Below are 24,801 nucleotides of genomic sequence, written 5' to 3'. Positions count from 1 at the left end.
ATATCGAATGCCAAATCGAAACAACCGCAAGAAGCATAGAAATGGATCAAACTGTTATTTATATAAACAAAATGAAAAGATTACCTAAAGCTTTATTGAGGTAAGGTCAGACGAGCAACCAAAAAAACACAATTCTAGAACAGAGAAAAACTATATGTACAAATTAACAAGTAAAAATTGTGAAACCTGGACACGGCACCAAAGCAAGGGTACAATTGCCCTGACATGATTTCGAACATAAAAGTTTGTCCAATTCGATCTCTAACGAACTCAAGCAGACGAAGGAACTCAAGCAGACGGAGGAACTCAAGCAAACTCAAACTCGGACTCGAACGAACTTAAGCAGAGGGAGGAACTCAAGCAAACTCAAACTCGATCGAACTCGAACGAACTCAAGCAGATGGAGAAACTCAAGCAAACTCAAACTCGAACGAAATGGGTCTTGGGTTCTTCGCGCAATGAAATAGGATTAATCGTAGAAGGAATAAGTGGTTTGGGGTTTAACCGTAGAAGCAAGAAGAAAGAACAGAAGATTAGGGAAATCGGTTCTTCACGCAAACAGAGAGAAGAAAGATAAGAAGATCGTTTTTTTTATCTAAGGTCTTTAGGGTTCTTCGCACAACCTGAGATAAGAAAGACAAGAAGAAGAGTGGAAAATAGTCTAATTTTTCAATATATGTTAGGTCTTCAGAGTCAGTTATTGAAAAACCGACTCTAAAGGGATCATTAGCGTCAGTTACAAGCATAATCAACACCAATAAAAGGGTTATTAGGGTCGGTTTTTTGGAAAACCGACGCTAAAAACCCTAAAAAACACGTGTATTTTTAAATTAGGATATTTAAAGTCCGTTTTTATAATAAACCGTGGCTAATAAGGTACTTTTGGGGTCGGTTCTTTCTAACGACCGACCCTAAAGACCTTTAGCTACGGGTTTTTAAATAACCGTGGCTAATAAAGCGTAGCTATTGGCAATTTCTATACTAGTGTTTGATTACAGGTTCATAAACAAGTTCATGAATAAGTTCGATTATAATGTTCATAAAAGGCTCATGAGCAAACTCGGTTCGATTATATTTTTTAATAATATTATAATTATTATTTTTAAAAGAGGGAGATAATAAAAGACATGTTCTTGTGGCCGTGGTTGTTAACCTACCTCTGGCTGCATCGATTGTCATGGCTACACCGTAATCCTCTTCTATTGATAAACCGTTGGGAATCACCTATTCTTTCCTGAAAGCTACGAACCTTACCCTTAAACAAAGAAAACTAATGTTGGATGAACCCGCCACATTATTTCATCTAAAAAAATTTAAGATGGATCGGGACCAGTATTAGTTCCAGTTATCCAAATGTTGACATGTCAGCTAAACCGCTAATGTGTCAGCATTTGGGTTGTCGGATTAGTACTGGTCTTGGTCCAGCAAATAATTTCTCAAAAAATAAATGAGAAGTAATTAATAATTAATAATTAGACAATAATATTTATTGGTTGGATCGCCACTAGAAATCCCGTTGAAAAAATATTTTAATTATTGACTATGATTTATTGGACTTTACAAGTTTTTTCTTTACACATATCGTTTTCAATAAAAGGTTACTGATGTGTCCATATTTATGTACATCTTTATATCTTAATTCTCTTTAGTTTAGTGTTAGTTTTACTTTGTTAGTGCTTATTTATCTTGTTTTGTGTCTTATAGGTGTTTTTGGAGATACAATTTAAATTGGAGATTAAAATGCTAATTTTATAGAGCTTAAAGTGAAATTGGAGAAATCTATTAGGTTCTAACCCATGCACATGGCTGAAGAAGGAAATTATTCACTAAAAAGCCGATTTGTCCTAACCCATGCCCATGGGTAAGGATCAGTCTGAATTTAAGAGTTAGATTATGATTGGAAGACTTCTATTTTATGGTTTTTACTATTTGTAATTTTCATTATTAATTTTAATTATATTAAGACATTATTATACGATTTAATTCTATTAAGATTTCAAAATACAGAATCCTAATAGGAGTTTAATTCTATATAGGATTTTTATTATTAGATTTTTATAGACAATTAACGTGGAAGGTGGAAGAGTGGGAAGAGTGGGTTTTACGTTTTTAAAGAGACAAGCAAGGATATCGAAGGGGTATCTTTTCTTCCAGCAACATCGATTCTTCTTCAAGCTTCTTCATTTTTCTTGTGTATTCTCTCTTCCATGGTGAACTGATTTCTACCTTCTAGTTAGAGGTTCTTAAGTCTTGAACAATCAATTGTGAGATCATTATATACTTCATCTTTTTCATCTATTTCAAGTAATTGATTTCTATTATGTTATTATTTGTATTGCATGATTTAATTGAATCCTTGATTTGATTATTTATTTGTAATCGTTTGGCTAATTAGATGTTTAAATACGTAATAGTTTAATTCATCTGATACAAATAACAAATAGCATAATTAATTATGGACAAGCTTTTAATTTATGTTATGAATTGATCATTGATATACTCTAAATAATCCTACTTGTGTGATTGTTGAGTAGAGTTAGTATCCCTTTTATATTTTAATGCTTTCAATCAAATTAAATTCTAAAGCTTGTTTAGAATTGTTTGATTGATTAGAGGTAATTAGTGAACGTTTCCTGATTATCTAAACGGTAAGAAGAGATAGGTTGTTAATGCTTTTTAATAATCATAGCTAATTTATTTGAATGGGTGAAACATATCTTTATGTATGATTGATTATCAATTAGTTAAATTCAAGACTTGAATTTAACCTCTAGCTGGAATCGCCCCATATTAATTTATTTATATCATTACTTGTTGTTGAATTTTTTTCCCTATTTAATTACTTCTAGTTAATTTTATTCACAGAAATCTACAAACCCAACCCCCCTAATTTACTTTTAATTGTTCATTATACAAAGTTATAATTCGACCAGACTCTGTGGATTCGACCATACTCCACATTTACTATAGTTTCCTAGTTCCAAGAGTAGGTATTTATTTTTGGTGAATTCCACACTTATCAGTTACATCTCAATTTTCATTCATCCAATTCATTACCCCCGATTCACTTTAGCAATTTCTTACATATTGGACAATCTAGATGTTGTATACAATGAAATTAATTTCTCACATATTGGGTTAATTGTTTAATTGATTTTGAGTGTAATTGTAATTACATTATAATTATCTATAAATTAATTAAACTAATTAGAATAAAAATAGGAAATATAAATATTTATTCTATAAGTATTTATATTAACTATTATATATATATATATAAACTCTTGAGGAGGATGGAAGGCGTTCAGCGTTGCTTGGAGGCTCGTTTCGACCATAGCTTAAATGGTCACCTTAGAGCTCTCAAGAACGAGTTGGAAGCTGTGCTTAGACAGAAAGAGCTTCTTTGGTTCCAGAAGTCTAGGAAGGCCTGGATTCAAGACGGGGATCGGAATACCAGGTTTTTTCATCTCTCTACGATCATTAGGAGACAGAGGAATAGGATTGATGCTATCAAGGACGCTAGTGGCGAGTGGATTTTTTAGGAGGAAGACATTCGTCGCTCAGCCCTTGATTTCTACAAGGACCTGTTTAGAGAGGAAGCTGTGGATTTGGAGAGTGCCCACTCTGGTATTTCCTTTCCTCGTTTGGGGGAGGAAGCTATTAAAGATGCTTTCCATCCTATTGACCTTAAAGAGATTGATCTGGCCTTCTCTAGCATAGGGTCCACTAAGGCTCCTGGGATTGATGGTATCCCCGCTAGTTTCTATCATAAACACTGGGATACTGTTAAGGAGGGCATATACAGTTTTGTATTAGGTGTTTTTGGTGGCTCTAACGATATCAGGTCGGTTAATAAAACCCTCATTGTCTTGATTCCTAAGGTTGTTAAGCCTTCCTCCTTCCTCCAGATGAGACCCATCAGTCTTTGTAATGTTTTGTATAAAGCTATTACTAAGATTGTGGCTAATAGAATCCGGAAGATCCTTCCGGATATAATTAGCCAGAACCAAGGGAGCTTTGTTCCTGGTAGACAATTGATGGATAACGTTGTTATTGCCCAGGAGGTTGTCCATTCTATGAAGATTAAGAAAGGTAAGAAAGGGATTGTGGCCCTCAAACTGGATCTGGAGAAAGCCTATGATAGATTGAACTGGAGCTTTCTTCTGGATAGTTTAGCCAAAGCTGGCATCCCGGAGAACTGGAGGATTTTGATTGAGAAGTGTATCTCCTCTCCTGTTTTCCAGGTCATGATCAATGGAGACATGTCGGATGAGTTTTCTCCCTCCAGAGGAATTCGTCAAGGAGATCCTATGAGTCCCTTCCTCTTTGTTATTGCCATGGAAAGACTGTCTCACCTGATCCAAGAGGCGGTGTGCAAAGGGACTCTCCACCCTGTTTCTATCAACAGACATTGCCCCCTTATTACCCATTTACTCTTTGCTGATGACATCATGCTTTTCGTTGAGGGTAATGAGGAGCAAATTAAAACAGTTATGGATATCCTTGATTGTTTTTGCGAGGCTTCTGTCCAGAAGGTTAACATCCAAAAGTCCCGTATGCTTTGTTCCAAAAATATGGACAATAGCTTGTGTAGAAGACTGAGTGAGCTCTCTGGCATACCTCTGACGAACTCTTTGGGGAAGTATCTTGGGGTTCCTCTTCACAGTGACAGGGTTTCCAAAGCCTCTTTCAAGGATATTTTGGACAAAACTAATGGTTTGTGTGCTAGCTGGAAAGCTAATTCTCTTTCCCTTGCAGGTCGCCTTACCTTGATCCAGTCAGTTAACTGCGCTGCTCCGAACCACATCATGCAGGCCTGTAAGCTTCCTGAGCCTGTCCTTAGTGACCTGGATAAGATAAATCGGCGTTTCCTGTGGGGTGAGTCTGGAGATGGGAGAAAGGTTCACCTGGTCCCGTGGAAGGAAGCTTGCCAGCCTAAAAACAGGGGGGGTCTTGGTATTAGGCAGGCAAAGGACAATAATAAAGTCCTGTTAATGAAACTTCTTTGGAGAATGTGGCAATGCCCCTCCTCTCTTTGGGTCCGTCTCTTGTGCGGGAAGTATCGGAAAGATAGAATCTTTGGTGGCCCGAAGGAGAGGGTTGTTAGCTGTTCCTTCCTCTGGAAAGGGTTCAGTGCCGTGTTTGCTGAATTCTGTACGGGGATTGGCCTGGAGGTGGGTAATGGTAGATCTATTAGCTTCTGGTATGACACCTGGATTGGTGATAAACCGCTGATTGATGTGTGTAATGCCCCTCCGTCGGCTGATCTCCTTTCCTGGAAAATTGCTGATGTGGTGGACTCGGAGGGAGACTGGATCTGGTCAAAGTTCGACTCTTTCTTTAGTCTGGAGACCCTTCTTAACATTAGAGGAGTGAAGATTAGCAATCAAGAGGAGGATAAGGATAGACATTGTTGGGCCTTGACGAATAATGGTACTTATTCTTGTAAATCGGCCTATGAAGCTTTTACCCCTAATAGGGCTGATCCTCCCTTGGAGATTTGGAAGTCCATATGGTCCCTCAAGATCCCTTACCGTATCAGGAGCTTCCTTTGGCTGGGTATCAAAGACAGGCTCCTTACGAATGCAGATAGGCACAGAAGGCACTTGACTGAGTCTAGTGCCTGTAGTAGATGCAGAGGCAATGTGGAAACCTTGTGCCATGCCTTGAGGGATTGCCCAAATAGTAAGAAGATCTGGGAAGGGATCCTCCCTCATCACATCCTCCCTTCCTTCATGGCCTTTTCTGAAGGGGACTGGTTCTCTCAAGGAGCCAAGGGGAACTTGCTGGCCAACATGGAGCACGGTGCCATCCTCTTTGCTATTACTTGTCACCAAATCTGGAAGTGGAGGAATGAAGAATTATTTGCGGGTAAGGCTGTCCTTATTCCTGATTTACTGTTTTTCTTCTCGAAGAAGCTCTTTGTTATTACTAAAAGCTTTGAAAGAGATTCCCTTGTTCGCCCCTCCCCGGATAAAGAGATCCTGCTAGTTGGCTGGAGTAAGCCTAGAGAAGGGTTTGCTAAGTTGAATACTGATGGCTCCTGCCTTAGCAATGGCAGAATTGCTGCTGGAGGAGTTCTTCGGGATGCTGGTGGCAATTGGATGGCGGGGTTTACCCATAACTTGGGGACGGGCTCCTCCTTTTCTGCGGAGCTCTGGGGTATCTTGTCAGGTATTAAACTCGCCATTCGCATAGGTGTTAAAAAGCTCTCGGTGGAATCTGATAATCTGGAGGCTATTAACAGGATTTCAGATAGCCAGACTGTTTGTCTGAAGAGCCAGAATCTCATCAAAGCTATTTTGAGGCTTCGTCCTGCCTTTGAGTATCTTAATTTCTCCCATATTTTTAGGGAGCAAAACCGCGTGGCGGATCGCTTAGCAGCTGTTGGGCATGGGAGAATGTTAGGTGTTTCTACCCTATCCGTTCCTCCTTCTTTTCTTTTGCCTTCTCTCCTAGAGGATAGGATTGGAGTCAGCCTTCCTAGACTGATCCCGGTGTAGGTTTTTTGTTGGTTTTGTTTTTTTCCTTTCCTTTCTTACCAAAAAAAATATATATATATATATATATATAGGAGAGATCAAATGTGACACATTTCTTATGGTGTGACAAGGACCAATTTTGTAATTAACCAAAAGGAGGTGTCAAATTTGTAAATAAAAGGAAAGAGAAAATTGTTTTATTTTTTTTCTTTAAAATGTATTTTTCCAACTTTTCCAATCTCATTTTTCAAAAAAATTTATATCGTTGGACTCGTCTTAATTAAACGGTCATTTTAAGATCCATGAAGCTCAAGTAAAAAAAAATTCCGGTGAACGGAATCCGGGTGGGCGTTTTCCGGCGAGCAAAAACATTTCCAGAAAATTTTCAAAAATTTTCAGAAAATGTAAAACATTATTCTAATAAACTTTAATTCTTGGGTCAAAGCGAGATTTCTTACGGTTTAGTCCCAATAAAACTTTTTCCTTAATTTTATCCATTTTACGTGCTTCAACAATTTGTTGGGTAAAAAATATAAGGAATCTCGCTTTAAACCAAAATTAAAGTTTCTTAAAATAATGTTTTACATACTTTGGAATTTTTTGATAATTTTTTGGACACGTTTTTTGTCCTACTTACGTTGTTCCAAATCAGTGTACCATTTGTTCCAACATAATACTTATATTGTTCCAACAGAAAATTGTTTTATTTCTTTTCTTTAAAATACATTTTTCTGACATTTCTAACCTCGTTTTTCGAAATTTTTTATACTATTAGACTCGTCTAAATTAGACATTCATTTTAAGATTCTTGAAGATCAAGTAAAAAAAATTCCGGTGAACAGAATTCGGGTGGGCGTTTTCTGACGAGAAAAAAAGTACCCAGAAAATTCTTAAAAAATTCTGAAACATGTAAAACATTATTCTAAGAAACTTTAATTCTTGGGTCGAAGCGGGATTTCTTACGGGTTAGTCCCAATAAAACTTGTTCCTTAATTTTATCAATTTTACATGCTTCAACAATTTATTGGGTCAAAACTGTGAGGAATTTCTCTTTGAGCCAAGAATTAAAGTTTCTTAAAATGATGCTTTACATGTTTTTGAATTTTTTGATAATTTTCTGGACATATTTTTTTGTCCTACTTACATTGTTCCAAATCAGTGTACCATTTGTTCCAAATCAGTGTACCATTTGTTCCAACATAATACTTGTATTGTTCCAACAGAAAAATGTTTTATTTCTTTTCTTTAAAATACATTTTCCCGACACTTCTAACATTAGTTTTCAAAAAAATTTATACTATTAGACTCGTCTAAATTAGACGGTCATTTTAAGACCCCTGAAGCTCAAGTAAAAAAAATTCCAGTGAACGGAATCCGGGTGGACGTTTTCTGGCGAGAAACAAAGTGCCCAGAAAATTCTCAAAACATTCCAGAAATATAAAACATTATTCTAAGAAATTTTAATGCTTGGGTTGAAGCGGGATTTCTTACGGTAAAGTCCCAACAAACTGTTGAAGCATGTAAAATGGATAAAATTAAGAAAAAAAGTTATATTGGGACTAAACCGTAAGAAATCCCATTTCGACCCAAGCATTAAAGTTTCTTAGAATAATGTTTTACATTTTCTGAAATTTTTTGAGAATTTTCTGGGTACTTTTTTTCTTGCCGGAAAATGCCCACCCGGATTCCGTTCACCGGAAATTTTTTTACTTGAGCTTCATGGATTTTAAAATGACCGTTTAATTAAGACGATTCCAACGGTATAAATTTTTTTGAAAAACGAGATTGGAAAAGTTGGGAAAATGCATTTTAAAGAAAAAAAATAAAATAATTTTCTCTATCCTCTCTTTCATTTTATTTACCAATTTGTCACCTTGTCCTTTTTAATTATCATCAAAACTACGTTAGTTTTGTTATGTCACAAAATAAGCTCATTATCACAACTTAAGTCCTTATCACGCTGGATCTCACCCCTATATATATATGTATATATATATTGGACTTTAACAATCAACTTAAAGTTTTAGTTCAAGTGGTTTTTTGACATGAAATGAGTTTATGATATACATATTTTATGTTCATGAGGCTTTTTTGTGCACGAGTATGTAAAAAATTATTATAAAAACTATTATTAGACTTTGTAACCCTCCTTAACAACTCCTTGTACCTTTACCAAGCTTCGGCCAAAGATTCATCCTCTTCTTGTAAGAAACAGGACACCTCATTTCTGAGTTTGATAGCCTGTCTTGGTGGAAAGTATTTCATCAGAAAAACACTGGTCATGTCCTGCCAGGTTGCAATGGACCCTGGTTGTAAGTTCTTTAGCCAATTCTTCGCTTTATCTTTGAGAGAAAAAGGAAACAGCTTCAGCCTTATCACGTCATCTGAAACTCGTCTGTTCGATCGGAAGGTGTTACACATTGTAACAAATTCTTGGATATGTGCATTCGGATCTTCAGTGGGGTACCCATTGAATTGCACAACCGCTTGTAACATTTGTATCATTGACGCTTTTACTTCGAACATGTTGTTCCCTTCGTTTGGCATCACAATGCACGACGAATGTCGTTCCATGGTAGGTCTGGAGTAATCCCTGATCCTCATGACTGATGGGTTATAGTTTTCACCCTCTCCTTCTTGATTAGGTTGTTCTGGTATTCTTCTAGCCATCCTTCTTTCTCTTTGTCTTTGTCTTGCTCGTCGAGCTCCCGCTTGGTTTCGTCTACATGTTCTTTCTAATTCAAGATCGATAGGAAAAACTGGTGGTCTAGCTCTACGCATAGACAGTGAGAAAAACTGCTTCTGACTGCACTACGTAACAAACAAATTAAAAACACCTTGTTTCATAGAAATTTTCAGATAAACTTTGTTGCTTTCAATCCCCGGCAACGACGCCAAAAACTTGTTGTCCTCAAAACAGACTCTAGCAAGTGCACTAGATATAAGTAATAAAATAATAAGGAGAGTATCGTCTCCTCAGGGATTGATGACCAAATGTTACTAGAAAAACCTTGCAGAACAGGGTGTTCATGGTGTGTGATTTTCTTTAGTTGTGAAATGATTTGTTATGGTGAAATAGATCTACCAATGATAAAGATTCAGTTTTAAGAAAATGTATTTGATAAAAAGAGGGAACAGGTTAAGCCACAGTGGAACAGGTTACTTTCAGCCTCTAAACATCCTATTTATTCATGAATGACATAAAGTGAAGTCAATGTCTCTGCTTTAAAGCTCACTTAAGTCAACTTCCGTATGTTCTTAAGATTCTAAAATGTACTACAACCTCAAGCATCCTTAATGTTAGTTCTTTCTTGCATTACGAGCGAAACAACATTTTTGTTTAAGAAAACGCTTGATACAATCCCCTAACATTCCTGTTTAGGGTTTTGGACGTTTGATAAGAAGTTCCGTGAAGATGAAAGCAGTTCCCTATCATTCATCTAACACTAAGATACATGCATATAGCAATGGAAGAAAAGTTTTATCAAACACAACATCATATATCATCATTCATTCATAAAAAGGAAAATAGAAGACTTACATAACCAGCCCTTGCAGGCCTAACCAGTTCAAAACGACTACTCACTCATGGTGTTGAGTGAACAACCTGTGTTACAACTACATTACTCCATGGAAGGAGTCATAATGTTTCGTAGAGAGCTTCTCTCTCTAAAATTGTTTTCCAAAATTATCTATCTCCCCAAAAGTATATGTTTCTTTCCCTCCACTACCGATATAAATAGGAGGAAAAAGATAACAAGTACACAAAATAAACTAAAATATTACTAAAACAGAAAGATTGTTCAAAAGATTAGATCTTGTTCTAAAAGCTTAAAATGGTAGTATTTTGTTTGACTCTTGAACACTCAAGTGTCGATAGGTCTTGTCATCATGTTTCTTTCAGCCGCCTACTCCTGCCCATTCCTGCCCGCTTGTAAAGTCGTTGTCCGTCATCAGTACTCAGCGTTATCCGCTGGATCAAAGTGTGCACTTCTCCTCTTGGTTGTCTCAAAACAGGTTGTATAACAACCTTTTTGACTTTGGCAATACAAATCTGTATAAAACACTAATTAGCCCTTCTTTTAAGCAATGTTACGCCTATATCATCCCCAATTTATCACAAATGGTGTGTTAAATTGTAGTCATTTTCATGCCCAACAACGAGTATGTCAAAAATTATTATAAAAACTATTATTAGACTTTGGTTCCTTGACTACAATTTCCCCAATAATATTATAGGATCCTTCCATCGTGTACTGTTAAGCCTTTGAATGTTGTTATTTCGTTTCTTAGCCATAGCTTTAACATGAAAAGAAGTTGTATTATGATCACCTACTTTCAACCACTCTACTTTAGCATTCTGCTGCCACTTGACTTCTTCTTTATCTAATAACTTTACAGTCTGGCGAGATATTCTAGCATCAACCATTTTCAAGTTTCGATAAGTTGTTTGATTTCCAAGAACTTAATGCTTTAACAATAATTACAATTTTTGCTTGAACATCCAAATCCTCACCATTCACGTTGTACCAACACTGCATTATAACATGTTACCTACACATGGATTGAAATCTAAAATTGTTCCTTCAAAGGATTGGATTATGATAGAAAGAGATACTGGAAGAATACGCACTATTGATACACGTCTCAAACATACCTTTATCGGTCAAGAATTTGTCCACAACTTTTTTATGCTTCTACATTTCATCTTAATTAAAAAATTACTAACAGAAAACCAACATAATATTAGCAGGTTAATAGTTTATTAATAGATTTATGGTCAAACTTTTGAATTGTCCAGGTTAAAATGTTAATCCAAAAATGACATAAAGTTTTTCAAGTCATAGTAACACCATTACCTAATTCAGTAATGTATAAATAGATCTAATTCAATTATGAACAAATGAAAATAAAATGTTTTATTAAGATACAATTGTAGATATATTTACATCATATGAATCTTAGAAAGCCCTAATCCTAAGAGAGAGATATACAAGTCTCTTTAATTTTAACATCCGGCTGGTAAGACATTGCCTCTAAATTTGGGTTTGATATTGACACATTCTACTATTGCACGACTCGGTGTTTTACCAACGTATCGTAGATTAATGCCACATAAGTCCACTTCTTCACATGGATATTGTTTGCTACAAATTAGTTGAATAGTTTTAGGAGTAAAAGAAGTGCCTATTATATTTCTAAAGGAAATTTTGGAGAGCTTAACATTGGATTGAGTCTTGCAAAATCATAAAAAAAAAACACATAAAAAGTTAAATGTTATAAAATACAATAAAATTTAGGGTTAATTACAAATAACTACCTTGTGGTTTGGCTGATTTGCGATGTGGTACATGTGGTATTTTTTTTTTCAAACACAACGATGTGGTTGTCACCGTTAGCAAAATCAAGGCAAATGGATGGAAACTGTTAAGATGATGACGTGGCAGAGGAGTAATTTGGAAAAAACGAATTTTATTTTATTTTTCTTTCTCCCTCTCCTCTCTCCTTCTTCTTCCATCTTCTTCTTCATTCTTCTTCATCTTCTTCTTCCATTGTTCTTCATCATCATCATCTTCTTTTTCTTCTTCTTCTTCTTCTTCTTCCTCCTCCTCCTCCTCCTCCTCTCTTTTCTTCTTCTTCTTCCTCCTCTATTCTCTTCTTCTTCCTTTTTTTTCTTTTTTTTTAATTCGAGAAATTTTCCAGAATTCTAGAAATTTCCAGACGTTCACGTTTGGGAACAGAATTTTTTTTAAAAAAAAAAGAAGAAGAAAGGAGAAGAGAGGAAGAAGAAGAAGAAGAAGAAGAAGAAGAAATGAGGAAAAGAAGGAGGAAGAACAACAACGGAATGGAAGAAGAATGAAAAAATAAGGAGAGAGGAGGAGAGAGAGAAGGAAGAAGAAGAAGGTCAACTAAAAAAGTAAAAAAAACAAGTCAATTTTTTTTCCCGAGAATTCCCCTTTGGTTTAACAGAATTTTTACCATTTTCTTGATTTTGCTAACGATGACAACCTCGAGGTTGTGTTTGCAAAAATAAAATATCACAGGTACCACATCGCAAATTGGTCAAACCACAGGATAGTTATTTGTAATTAACCCTAAAATTTATATTAGAAGTATTGTGGTTCAAAAGAAAATTATTCTTATTTTATTTGAGTAAGTAATGCTCTTAATATATACTTATTAAAGGTGAAACAATACTTTCTTTCTTTTTTCTCATAATAGATATGATTACAATTATAATTACCTGTTTATTGCAATGATTGCTATGACAATACATTTGATCAATGAGGATAAGATTGGTGACGTTGTTCATGGTAATATCTTCAAACACCATGTTAGATGCAATGCTTTTATACATTCCTGGCCAAGTTTTGATCCTAACACCGTTGATAACACATCTCTTAACTAATGCCCTACTCACAGGTTCTTCATTCTGATAATTCCCTAAACTTCCAATATTAATGCCATGTCCAGGTCCACATGATACGTCAACAATTTTAATTCTTGAGCTACCATCCCTGATTGAAATACAATCATCGTCAGTACCAATTTTAGTACTCTCAATGTTTATTCCTTCAGAACGTCCCATATGAATTCCGTCGGTATTAGGACTCATTGCAGGTGCTTCTATTATAACGCGTCTGATAGTTATGTTACAACGCTCTAATTGATTGAAATGGAAGTTCTTACTATCCATGGATTTTATGTTCTCCACCGTGCCATTCTCAACGTAATCCAGCCTAAGATTCTGAAAAGAAAAATATTTTTAGAAATACTTATAATGATTTTAGTTACGTTATTGTTAAGAAATTATCAATATAAAAATAAGAAAAAGAAGAGGAAAAAATCATACCATGGGAAGATTCTTGCAATTAGGGTTCTTTTGACAAACGTTTTGTTGCCATACACGAGATCCATCACCATTTAATATGCCACCTCTTGTAATTCTAAAATTATTAACATGACTCACTTTAATCCAATAGTCTCTCTAGTATGAGATGCAAGGCTATTTGGCTCTTATAGATTTCCTTTAATAACAAGAACTATTGCAGCTTTGCAAGGACCATTCAAAGATATTTCCCCTAATAAATAATTCTCATTCGCAATAAGTATTTCGCTGTATGATGGGCTTCCACAAGCTTCTTTCCAAGCATTCAACAACGCCTATATAAATAAAGTTATCAATCAATTATTTGAATTTATCAAAGTATATGTTTTTATTGTATAGTATAAACAAAGTTAAACATAGCAAATTCCAACAATGTCTTCATAAAATGATATTGTCCTTCTATTCTCGTTCGGTAAAAGAATTACTCAATAAAGGATGATCTTCACATATTATGTGTCAAACTGATTTGAAATTCTAGACAATTCGATAGGATCATACGTGGACATCAAATTTTAAGGTTTTAATTTTTTTACTTTTTAATGTGTAACAATCATGTTACTTCATCTTCAATAAAGTACTAATTACTTTGCAAATTAATTACTGTCAGATGGTTCCAATAATAATGATAAAGTCACGTTGCTCTATATAAATAAAGACGAAATTATAATTAAATAAAAATTGTCACATATTTTTGGAGAAATAATTAAGAAAAACTATAACTTAATATACATGCTATAAGCATATTTAATATCTATAAATCATAAAGTGCAAATGAAAAAAAAAATTTATATATATATAGCATTTTAATTAGTTTGGTGGAAGATTTAGTTTTTTTTTATTATTGAAAGGTTGGGACGTGACTGGAAAAGATGGACATCCCAACTAAGTTGCCACCCCCATCAACCCAGTCAACCCAATGAATAAATAAATGAAGATTACCAGGGGAGAATTAAAGTAAACGAATGTGCGCTATGTTACATAAATCATCAAAAATGAAAGAACGGCAAAATGATGGTGAAGAGGGCCACACTAAAGCCGATTTATAAAACGAGACGAACTAGAACACGACAAAATTGCGCTTATAGGTTCACAAACAAGCTCATGAATAAGTTCAATTTTAATATTCATGAAAGGCTCATGAGCAAACTTAGTTCGATTATATTTTTTTAATAATATTATAATTATTATTCTTAAAAGAGTGTGATAACAAGAACATGTCCTTATGCTCGTGGTCGTTAACCTATCTCATCTTGTACCAATTGCCATGGCTACACCGTAATCCTCTTCTATCGATAAATTGATGGGAATCACTTATTCTTTCCTGAAAGCCACGAACCCTACCCTCAAACTAAGGAAACTAATGTTGTATGAACTCGCCACATAATTTCATCTAAAAAAAATTAAGATGGATCGGAACCAGTACTCACTACAAGAAATTCGGTCTATAACGAGAGTTAATCCCACTACAAAAAAAGAGGCTTTTAATGAGAAGAAAAATTATCATTAGAAGTCCAAATATTCTCACGAAAGAGTTTTTAATGAGAATAATTACTCTCATGGCTCCCTTCATTACAGGGGTCCCTTACTAAAAGTAATTATGAGAATAAAATACATTCTCATTATCACCATATATAATGAGATTAATTCGCCTCATTAGAATTTTTTATAATAATAAAATCTCTTCTCATTAAATTGTTTATAATAATTTGAAATATTCTCATTAATTTTTTATATAATAATTAAAAATCTTCTCATTAAATCTTTTATAATGATTCAAAAACCCCTCATTAAAGATTTTATCATGATAAAAAAAAATATTTACATTATATAATAATATTCTGGTTATTAATTATTCCAGATAGCTGAATTTTGACATAACCTTTTCCTACGAGAATAAGAAAGAAAACAGAAAATGCACCCATGCATAATTAGTTTTGAACATAGACAGAGCCAGTTTAGGAAATCTTTCTCGCATCAACTCCTCAAAAATAAGTTGGTCCACCTAGACTTCACAATGGTGTGTGATATGTGCAATTTGTCATATCAACCTCATTTCCTCATAATTGGAAATGATATGCGCAATTTGTCATAGCAACCTCAACTCTACTAGTCTAAAAATATCATTATATCAACCTCATTTCCTCACAATGGTATGTGATATGTGCAATTTGTCATAGAAAACTCAACTATGACAAGACAACTTCTTTAAGGACATACAAACTTCCTCTTCAGAGGAACTGCATCTGACAAATCTGGTGACTTACTTAGTAGGAGAAATGCATATTCCATCTTCAAAAGCTGCAACTACTATTACCAACTTCATGGGTACTCTCAACCTCCTTGGCCTCCTTGGAGGTTTCTTGGCAGATGCTAAACTGGGTTGCTATTTCACAATTGAATTTTTGCATCTGTATCTGCTTTGGTAAGCTCTCATCTTATACTATCACTAGCTTGAGACCTTCTGTGTGTGATGACTACAGGAAACAACATCATCAGTGTATCGAGGAAAACGGTAAAAAAGATAGACTGACAGACTCCAAGAAGGATGTTACGACATTAAAAATTGTAAAAACTTGACAGGGAGATACAGTAAAAAAGACAGATAAACCTTAAAAGAGACAGATGTAGAAGCACGTTAACATTTGTGGACTGGTATACCAATCTAGAACTTATTACCAGTTCTGTAACAGAGCAGGACAGAACAGGGCATGTTCTGTTACAGAACTGCTCCAGGTCCGTAACAGGATAGGCCCTGTTCCTGTTACAGAACTGGTCCAGTTTTGTTATAGAACTAGTCCAGTTCTATAAACAGAATTGGTCCTATTTTAACATGATAGAGCATTTGGTAAAACTTCATGAGCATCTACATACATAAAAGCAACAAAGATTTCAATCCATTTCCACTGCAAATCATCCCAAGTACTTCTGAACAATTTAACTATGGGATCTCTGGAAAAAACGATGCAAACATATGGCACAAAAGCCATTATAAGTTCCAATGTTCTGTCCAACCAAAAGAAATTTTTAGCATAAATAGATGCACAGAAACTAAGTTTGTGCATGCAATTAAAACCACAAATGCCTTCCACCACAGTGATCAATCCAGATTTGTGAAACCACGTCTTACATGACATCTATAAAGAGTCATTTTTGTATAGCCACATTCTCATATGGAAAAAGTAAACCATAGACATCATGAAGTCCTATGCTGAGGAGCAGAACCAACTTTCACAAGGAAGGTGGAAATTTTTAATAATGTTTTCAATATTCAGGCCCAGAAACCTATCTAAACAATGTTACCAGATTTTTTATACCCCAAAAGGAATTGAGAGTAATATGTCAAGTAATCTTTAAGCATTTTAAATTATTTTCTGGAATAATGAGAATGCATTAAACTAAGAATCAGAAAATAGCCTAAAGTACTTAGCACAAAACTTACCACTGATATCGTCTACTACACTAACGAATGAAGGGTGCAGCAGCACAACTGCTTGGATGAACTCGCATTTTGCTAGTTGAACCACTATCTTGGCTGTGAATAATCACAAGGCATTAATTAAACCCAAAAAAATCATGATTCATGATGATTTATAACTAATATGTAAAGTTAATTTTCTTGTAAGCAAATTAAATTGACTTTCATGAAACAAATAACTATAATAATAATAAGAAATTGAAAATGGTACCTAATTGATTTGTGTAAGAAAGCTTGGCATTGATAGAATCACGAGAATGGTACCTAATCAGCACTCTCGTCTTATCCCGTCAACATCTGTTGATATCTCCTACAACCAGCTAGAGGGCCCTATTCCTGAAAGCAAGGCCTTCTGAGAGGCTGGATTTGAATCAAACGAGTAACATCAAACTTCTAGTTGTAATCATTGTAATCTCCTTAACCAGCTTGTTATTTCTCATATGTCTTGCATCAGTATTTTATACTTTACAATGAAAAGGTAGAGTGGCAGACATACTAAGGGAAACAAGAAAAACGATGATTTATTTGCAATATGGAGCTATGATGGTAAAATGGTGTATGAAGAGATTGTTAAAGCAACAGCTGGTTCGTTGCAATGAATACAGATGAAGCAAAAGCTTGTTCGGTGCAATGAATACAGATGAAGGAGTATGGAAACCACCACATATACCAAGAAGACTATTTAGAGTTCCCCTAATAAGAGCTAACCATTTTTTGGCTGGGCCATTATGTTCTGTGCTCAAGACATTGCCACCATTTAGAGGGACAATTTCTTGAAACCTGAAGTCAATAACATCAATTGAAATTAACTTATCATTACCAAACAACTAATGGCTAAGAAGCATGTTAAAACATGAAAATTATAAACAGGAAAAGCAACACATGGAAGGAAAAAACTGTCATAGTGCTAATAAATATATGAACACTAAAATGACACTAGAAAAGTAGTGTATACATATAATATGAAAAGAGAAGCATGCACCTAGCACTTATTAAATTCTTCAATGCAGTTTGCGAATTCCATATCTCATCATCATTTTCTTTATATTATTTTATCATTTTTTTTCATTTAACAAAACCACACTAATACTACAATAGTCGACTACTTATTCATCCTGTTTAACATGTGAAATTCTACAGAACTTGACACATCAACATTCCACAACTTGCAAGGCTTAAAACCCATAGTACACTGCCAAACTCTCAATGCATAAATGTCCTACTCCACTTTGAACAAAATATAATAACAGTAGAAACTTGGCTTGGAAATGTTACAACTCATTTTCATTCATCAATTTTCGGGAATAGCTACATCAAGATATCAAATCAAAGATTCTAAAAGAAATTACATACATGGGTGCAAGTATAGATTCATGTTTGTTATGTGTACACTAACTACACAGATAGAGGGAGTCGAAAGTGAAGGCTTCAAAGTTTTTGTATCCATAATCTCGCTAGCTAGCGTATATCCTCATTTTCCTCATCTCACCATTGATCCAATCTTACTCCACTTAAGTGCGAAATTGACATGATCTGGTACCGTTTTAAAGAAAAGTTGGAAATTTTTCACAAATATGTAAGAGAAAACAAGAAAAGAAAATAGAGTTGATACAGACACTGCAAAAGAATCCAGTAGTTCTAGATTCATAATGATGAACACTTAGATAAACATGAAGAAAAAATAGGGAACATTTGTCACTCATTTTGTGATATCTAACTTGATCTAGTCCATACCCAAAAAATCAATTCATAATGGCAACCAAATAGAACCCCATTACTTTGTTCATTCACAATACCACACACCATCCTCAATCAAAACCCAAAGAAAATCAATCATACCCACATAAAAGAAACCAAATCCTAAGTTCTCAAAATTAATAGAAAATCATAAACGTACCTATAGAACGAGATAAACCATGAAAAGTAGAGTTGACAGAAATCCATGAAGAGGTGAAATATTTCAAAGAGAGTTTCTAATTACAGGTTCCTTGAATTTCAAAAAGAGCTTCTAATTTCCAACTATCATCACCCAAAACCGCAGAGGCCTTCTCAGGACATTTTTGGTGTTTGAAGACAAAATCATCGAAAGAGTCCAAATCAGAAGCAAGGGGAGATTGATTAAAAAAAGAGGGGAAATCTTGAAATGGAGACTCCTTTCAAGTTTATGTAACCCCAAAATCATGTTTGTGTATATCCTTTCAAATCAAAATGAGACAATTGGAAGCTCCTTGGTCTTGTGTGGTTACAGTAATGAAGAAAAGTACCACATTGGTACTAGTCTCCAACTAAGTAAGCCTGAACAAGCAAACTATTAAACGCTAGCATAGTAGAACATACACGGACTCTTCAAACGATTCTACCATCTATCAGTAACATTTTCTAGAAATCACAGTAGCAATACAAAACATTACAAGGAAAAACCTCAAAGAAAATTGCGTTGAAAAAGTATAGCCACCAAAACTTCAATATTGACATGGTGATTCAGGGCAGTAAAATATATGAATCAGATAATATCAAAATTAAGAAAAAGATAATGATGAAAGTTGAAGAGAAGCTTACTAGTTGCTGAGTCGCATAGACTTCTTGTTGATTTAGGTCAGATAAAACTGGAGATTCTGGCTTTCTCGGTCAGAGAAAATTGCTCGGCGATTCAGGTTCGAGGATACGATTACTGATTTAGGTCGTTCTGAATTGAGATCGCACAAGATATGAATTGAGGTGTGGAGGCGTTAGGTCGTAGAAGCCGTGGAGGTGTTAGGTCGCAGAAGCCCTGGGTATCTCGCTCGTCTTTAGAATGAATTTAGAATTAGGAATTTGAGTTTTTGTTTGAGCGCTAAGATTTTGGGTAAAAAATTTGGGGGGATTGATTGGCGGTAAGTCAAAATTTTGGATACTAAAACAGTGAGAATATAATATACTATTACTTTAATAGTTAAATAAAACAGTGAGGATAATAAAAAAATCAAATCTAATAAATTGATAACAAATATGTATTAATGAGAATAATATGAAAATAAATTTAATCAATAAATTGTTTTGTGATTATTAATAAAATATATAATTTATTCTCATTAAAGTTATTAAAATTATGTTTTTAATGAGAATTTTTTTTATTCTCATTAAATTTTTGTCATTAATGTCCATTTTTCTTGTAGTGTCCCGTCGTTAATTATATATACCGTCGTTATTAACTTATAATGACCGTATATACCATCGTCCACCCTCGTTAAAACCTTTGAGGTTAAAAGTATTAACGACAGTATACTGTGTCCCGTCGTTAAAATTAGACAATGACCGTATGTAGCCCATCGTTGCTACTCAATAATTAAAACAGTAATAACTATCGTTATTAATTGATTTCACCGTCGTTATTAACATATTTTAATGAGTGAATAAATTGTCATTATTTACATAATTCACCATCGTTATTACGACATTTTAATGATTGAAGAAACTGTCGTTTTTTCTGTTCTTCCCTGTCGTTATTACTAAATTTTAACGAGTGAATATACAGTCATCATTTCCATGAATCACCGTAGTTATTACATTTTAAGTAGTGAATAAATAATCGTTATTTTCATATGGTACCATCATTAGAAATGATATTTACCATCTGATCGTTATTTCACGAATGTAGTGACACTAAAATTTATTTCAATATTTAATACAATAAAAAATAAATTCAATAATTGAAACATATATAAAATAAATCAATTTGTCTTTTTAACAAATTTGAGAACAAAAATACATAGTTATAAATTGATATATGGGTTCTTGTTCTTTTTACAATAACAAAAGAATTCAACTTGTTCGTACATAACATGATATATAATCAATGACGTTTGTAAAGCTACTTCAACAAAATTATTTCAAATCTCCTCTTAGAAGAACAATCCAGCTGAATAGAACAATTTCCTTTTCCTTTCACTGTTACAAATGCAAACATAAAATAATTAAGACAAGGATACATTTAACCTGTTTTTGCATACTAACAATGTCCAAAAGCTTAATAATAAAATATGACGCAGCATTACCGGATAATATACAGCAAGAGGTCCAAGCTTGGCAATAGTAAACAGAGAAAGAAAAAGAAATTAGGCATATAGGAGGCCAGAATAACGGATGCTCAAAAGTCATATATTAGTGAGGGAAGGTTGAAAAAACACTTATATAAGCAGACATTTTCGGGTATAGGTGTCTTTGGTACAATTGTAAATGCTAAGAAGATTACAAAAGTACCTTTGATCCAAATTTTGCATTTCCTATCTTCATTACATAACAGCATTGAACAGCATTGCGACAGGAAATTTGAGTAACATGAACCCGAAATTCTTTTGACAGAGACATAAGGTTATGTAATAAATTAATATGAGATAATTAATTGGTTTTTATTTAAACAATACCTTTATGACTGCTGCAACTGTGCCTGGGGCTTAGAAGCATCCGATAACTGGAACACTGTATTATGCCTATGTGGATCAAATGGCTCATTTACTGGATCAAACTTCTCTATTCCGAATTTTCTAAATATCTGAAATCCAAGAAATCAGAAAACTGTATCAACAACAAATTAATATAAGGCAAATGTCTCCTCCCAAACACCTCCAAATGCACAATGTGAGTAATTTATCATCCAGTATGATTGAGGAAGCAATAACATATACTTACCTCCACAAGCTGCTTTTCAGTCATTTGAACTCATTCCAAAAGGGTCTTAAGTAATGGAACTGCCCTAGTTGAGCCAATAGATGGGTCGATTTTTGAATAACTTTCTTTAACAACTGAAGAAGCTCTTCCCAAATTATCCTCAACATCTAGTAGACTCTTTGCAAAGTTCTGCACCAAATTCATGGAAGATATGCCGTTTCAAATTAAAAAAAAAAAGAATAACACAAGAATTGTACAATGCAAGCTTAATACAAAAGCAACCAACCATTGTCTTCTCTAGATAAATTCAAAGAAAAAAGCAGGTCATCACTGTACGAAAGAAGCAGGTCCCACACAAACATGCATGGCAAGCTGAAGATCAAACACAACATGGATATCGTGACACGATGGTAGCATTAAAATGAGACACGAAGATTTTTACACTCACCTGCTATTCCATGAAGGGTCAGTCAGAGTTGTGCAAAAGCAATTAAGCTCGGGTTAGAAGAAAACTACTGACCAACTGATCAATTGTACCCGAACCCATTTCACTTTGACCTCTGGCAATTGGATTGCATGTTCTTATATTTGTCAAACCAAATGCCTAATAAAAGAAAATTATGCACATGCTCCATAACAAGGCATGGATCAAGGAAAGAGTCAACTAGCTGTGAAAAAAGAGAGCATACCAACCTTGTGCGTGACTGGTTCCATATGGGATCATCCACATATGAACAAGCTCCAAGTTTTAGTTTAATATAGAGAATATCAGAATTAAATGGGTCTTTCTTCTCTCAAAAACTCCAACAAGGTCTATCTGTCAATTAGTAACCTAGGATTATCCTAATATCTTATAAATAATGTGAAATAGAAGTAATGACACACAATATCCTTCAACCTTCAGAAAGAAGCTCTACTGCTTCTGTCCAATAAAGAGGACCACAAACACCTACATGTTTCAATTCAACTGTAAACAGCATATTAAATAAATATTCGCACGAAATATATGCCTATCTGAATCACAGAACTTCTAGCATGCAAAGGCATGAATCTCCCTGCAAAACAAACACTTGCTCCCAAAAACACATGTGAATTCCATTTAGTTGATTCCGCATCAGCAGAGATAACTTCAATGTTGCTTTATGAGCTGGTGAAATTTGGGGGAAAGAGCCAATGTCCCAATTAACATCACTCAAGTTATTAGCATGAATCAGCATAATTGTTAGTTATTGAAATCTATAACAGTTTTCCCAGTTAAACTAAATTTATCAGCAATCAAATCAAGATTCTCACCCTCCAACATAGGATATGTAACAAGAAATCTCACACCATTTCTTTGTTGAATCGAATTAGGACAAGCACATCGAATTGGTACATTGATTTGATAATCTTCAGGGTGATACTGACAGCCTCTCAAGTCAGAATTCTCTTGAGACTTTGTGCTTTCACTAGCCCTTCAAAAACATCACAGCCAACAACATTAACCGAATCTCTGCTCGAAAAGTTGTACATCAAAGGAGCGTGAAAGGAGCCACCGTGACATTGGCATTTAATGGGGATGATGATCTCTCTCCCAACAGGTAGATTTATTGGATTTTCTTCCTTAAAATGGTTAGTTTCAAAATGAGATCAAATTGGGTTAAACTGAAGAGAGAAGGTATGGAAGTGATTGAGTGGAAATTGTGTTGAGCTCTGTAGACTATATAAGTTTTGCAATCCAAGTCACTTGAGTTGCAAATGTAGCCCTGCACTTGTGATTGAGATGAAATACAGTTAGAGCCCTGCACTTGTGATTGATGAGAGAGCAAGGAAAGATGAATTTGTACAGAGAGAGCACGATAAAATAGATAATTGGTGAGGTTAGAAGACTATGTTCTGAGTGGAAAACTTGGAAGAAAATAAAAGCAACAAAAATGGCCACCCAGCCAGCCTTCAAAATCAGTTCCTCTATCCCAATATAACATCATATTATAATCTTTGACATAACAGCATTTTCCTGGTAGATATCAATTTTTAAAATCAGCTGACATATTTAGGATTAATACAAAGAGAGTGAGAGATGTAACCCCATATTATAATTAATATAAAATTCAACAATTAAGCATGAATTCAATGTGTACATGATACAGGCAGGTGAGTTTATAATCTAATAACTACATGGCTTTCCCACTATGATTGCTTAAATTAATGATAATTAAAAATTGGATAATGATTGAAGGCTTTGATTTGATTTTATTTTTTGACACAATAAATGGTTCAATAACACAAGAGATGGTTAAGCTTAATTACTCTCTTATTCACACACAATAATTAGAAAATGTTTACAATATCAGCACCCTAGTACAGATAAACCACGAAAAATAGGACCCAAAAATTCATGTCTACTGCATTAATTACATTGAGGGCTTAAAAGCCTGTACTAGTTTAACAAACTGAATTGAAAACATAGATATTCCATAGCAAATAACAGATTAAAATTGAATAACAAGTACTAAAGTAAACAATTTGAGTTGAGTGCAAGTAATAAAATATTAGAAACATGGAATGGGGGCTACAAATCAGCCACTGGTGAAAGCTTTTATTTGATATAAGAGATATTTACAAAATAAGGGCTGATGAAAAAGAATAAATTGATAGAAAGAACTTTAAACGCCAATACAAAAGTAAGAAGAAAATGAAAATCAACAAAATTTAGTCTAGAGTTCTTGAAATTGAGCAATTTAATACCAAGGACGAAGGATCCATACTATTTGAGTTAGAGAAACATCAATTCAATAATTAATTTATCTCTAATAATTAACAAAACAAAATTAAATTAATTAACTAACAGCAATCCCTAATTTAACTAAAACAAAAATACACAAGAAAACCCCTAAATAAGAAAAACAACTAACCTACCTCACTCCAGTCGCCGATCGTCTGCTCCTCGTCTCCATCGATATCCAGTCGCCGGTCGTCTGCTCCTCATCTCCGATCGATGGTTCTGCGCATATCATGCCTCTCTACGGTCGACGTGGTTGGGATTGGTTTTGCTCAGCTCCTCTGCTCTCTATCTCTGGCGCTATCGGTGTGGGAGGCATTGGAGATGGGAATAGCTTGGTTGCGTGTGCCGATAGAATCCTTCATCTAGGAGGAAAGGGCTAAAGGATTTAGCAAAGGGCTAAGTGTTTGGCTAAGGGAATTAAAAAATTGTTAAGAAACCAAACGGTTTTGCGATTGCAAATTTCGTTAGTGTTAATAAATTGGGATAATTACTAATCTAGTCCAATGAAGAACCCCACTTTACATATCTAACCCACCTTCCTTTC

At 34.5% G+C, this 24,801-nt stretch overlaps 1 protein-coding gene across 1 annotated transcript; it reads right to left on the bottom strand.

Annotated features, from left to right (window-relative positions):
* Positions 1–11,490: 11,490 nt before the first annotated feature.
* Positions 11,491–23,302, bottom strand: LOC136219057 (exopolygalacturonase-like; the record flags this gene model as incomplete). Its single annotated transcript, XM_066006281.1, has 8 exons — positions 11,491–11,718; positions 12,727–13,230; positions 13,521–13,646; positions 16,048–16,129; positions 16,243–16,374; positions 17,450–17,626; positions 19,335–19,404; positions 23,281–23,302. Coding segments are annotated over 8 exons (1,341 nt in total), but the record flags the coding sequence as incomplete, so codon positions are not given.
* Positions 23,303–24,801: the final 1,499 nt, after the last annotated feature.

This window comes from Euphorbia lathyris, chromosome 1, assembly GCF_963576675.1.
Source record: "Euphorbia lathyris chromosome 1, ddEupLath1.1, whole genome shotgun sequence".
NCBI classification, from domain to species: Eukaryota; Viridiplantae; Streptophyta; class Magnoliopsida; order Malpighiales; family Euphorbiaceae; genus Euphorbia; species Euphorbia lathyris.
The sequence above is the reverse complement of the archived record's forward strand: the minus strand, read 5'-3'. Positions and strand labels throughout refer to the sequence as shown.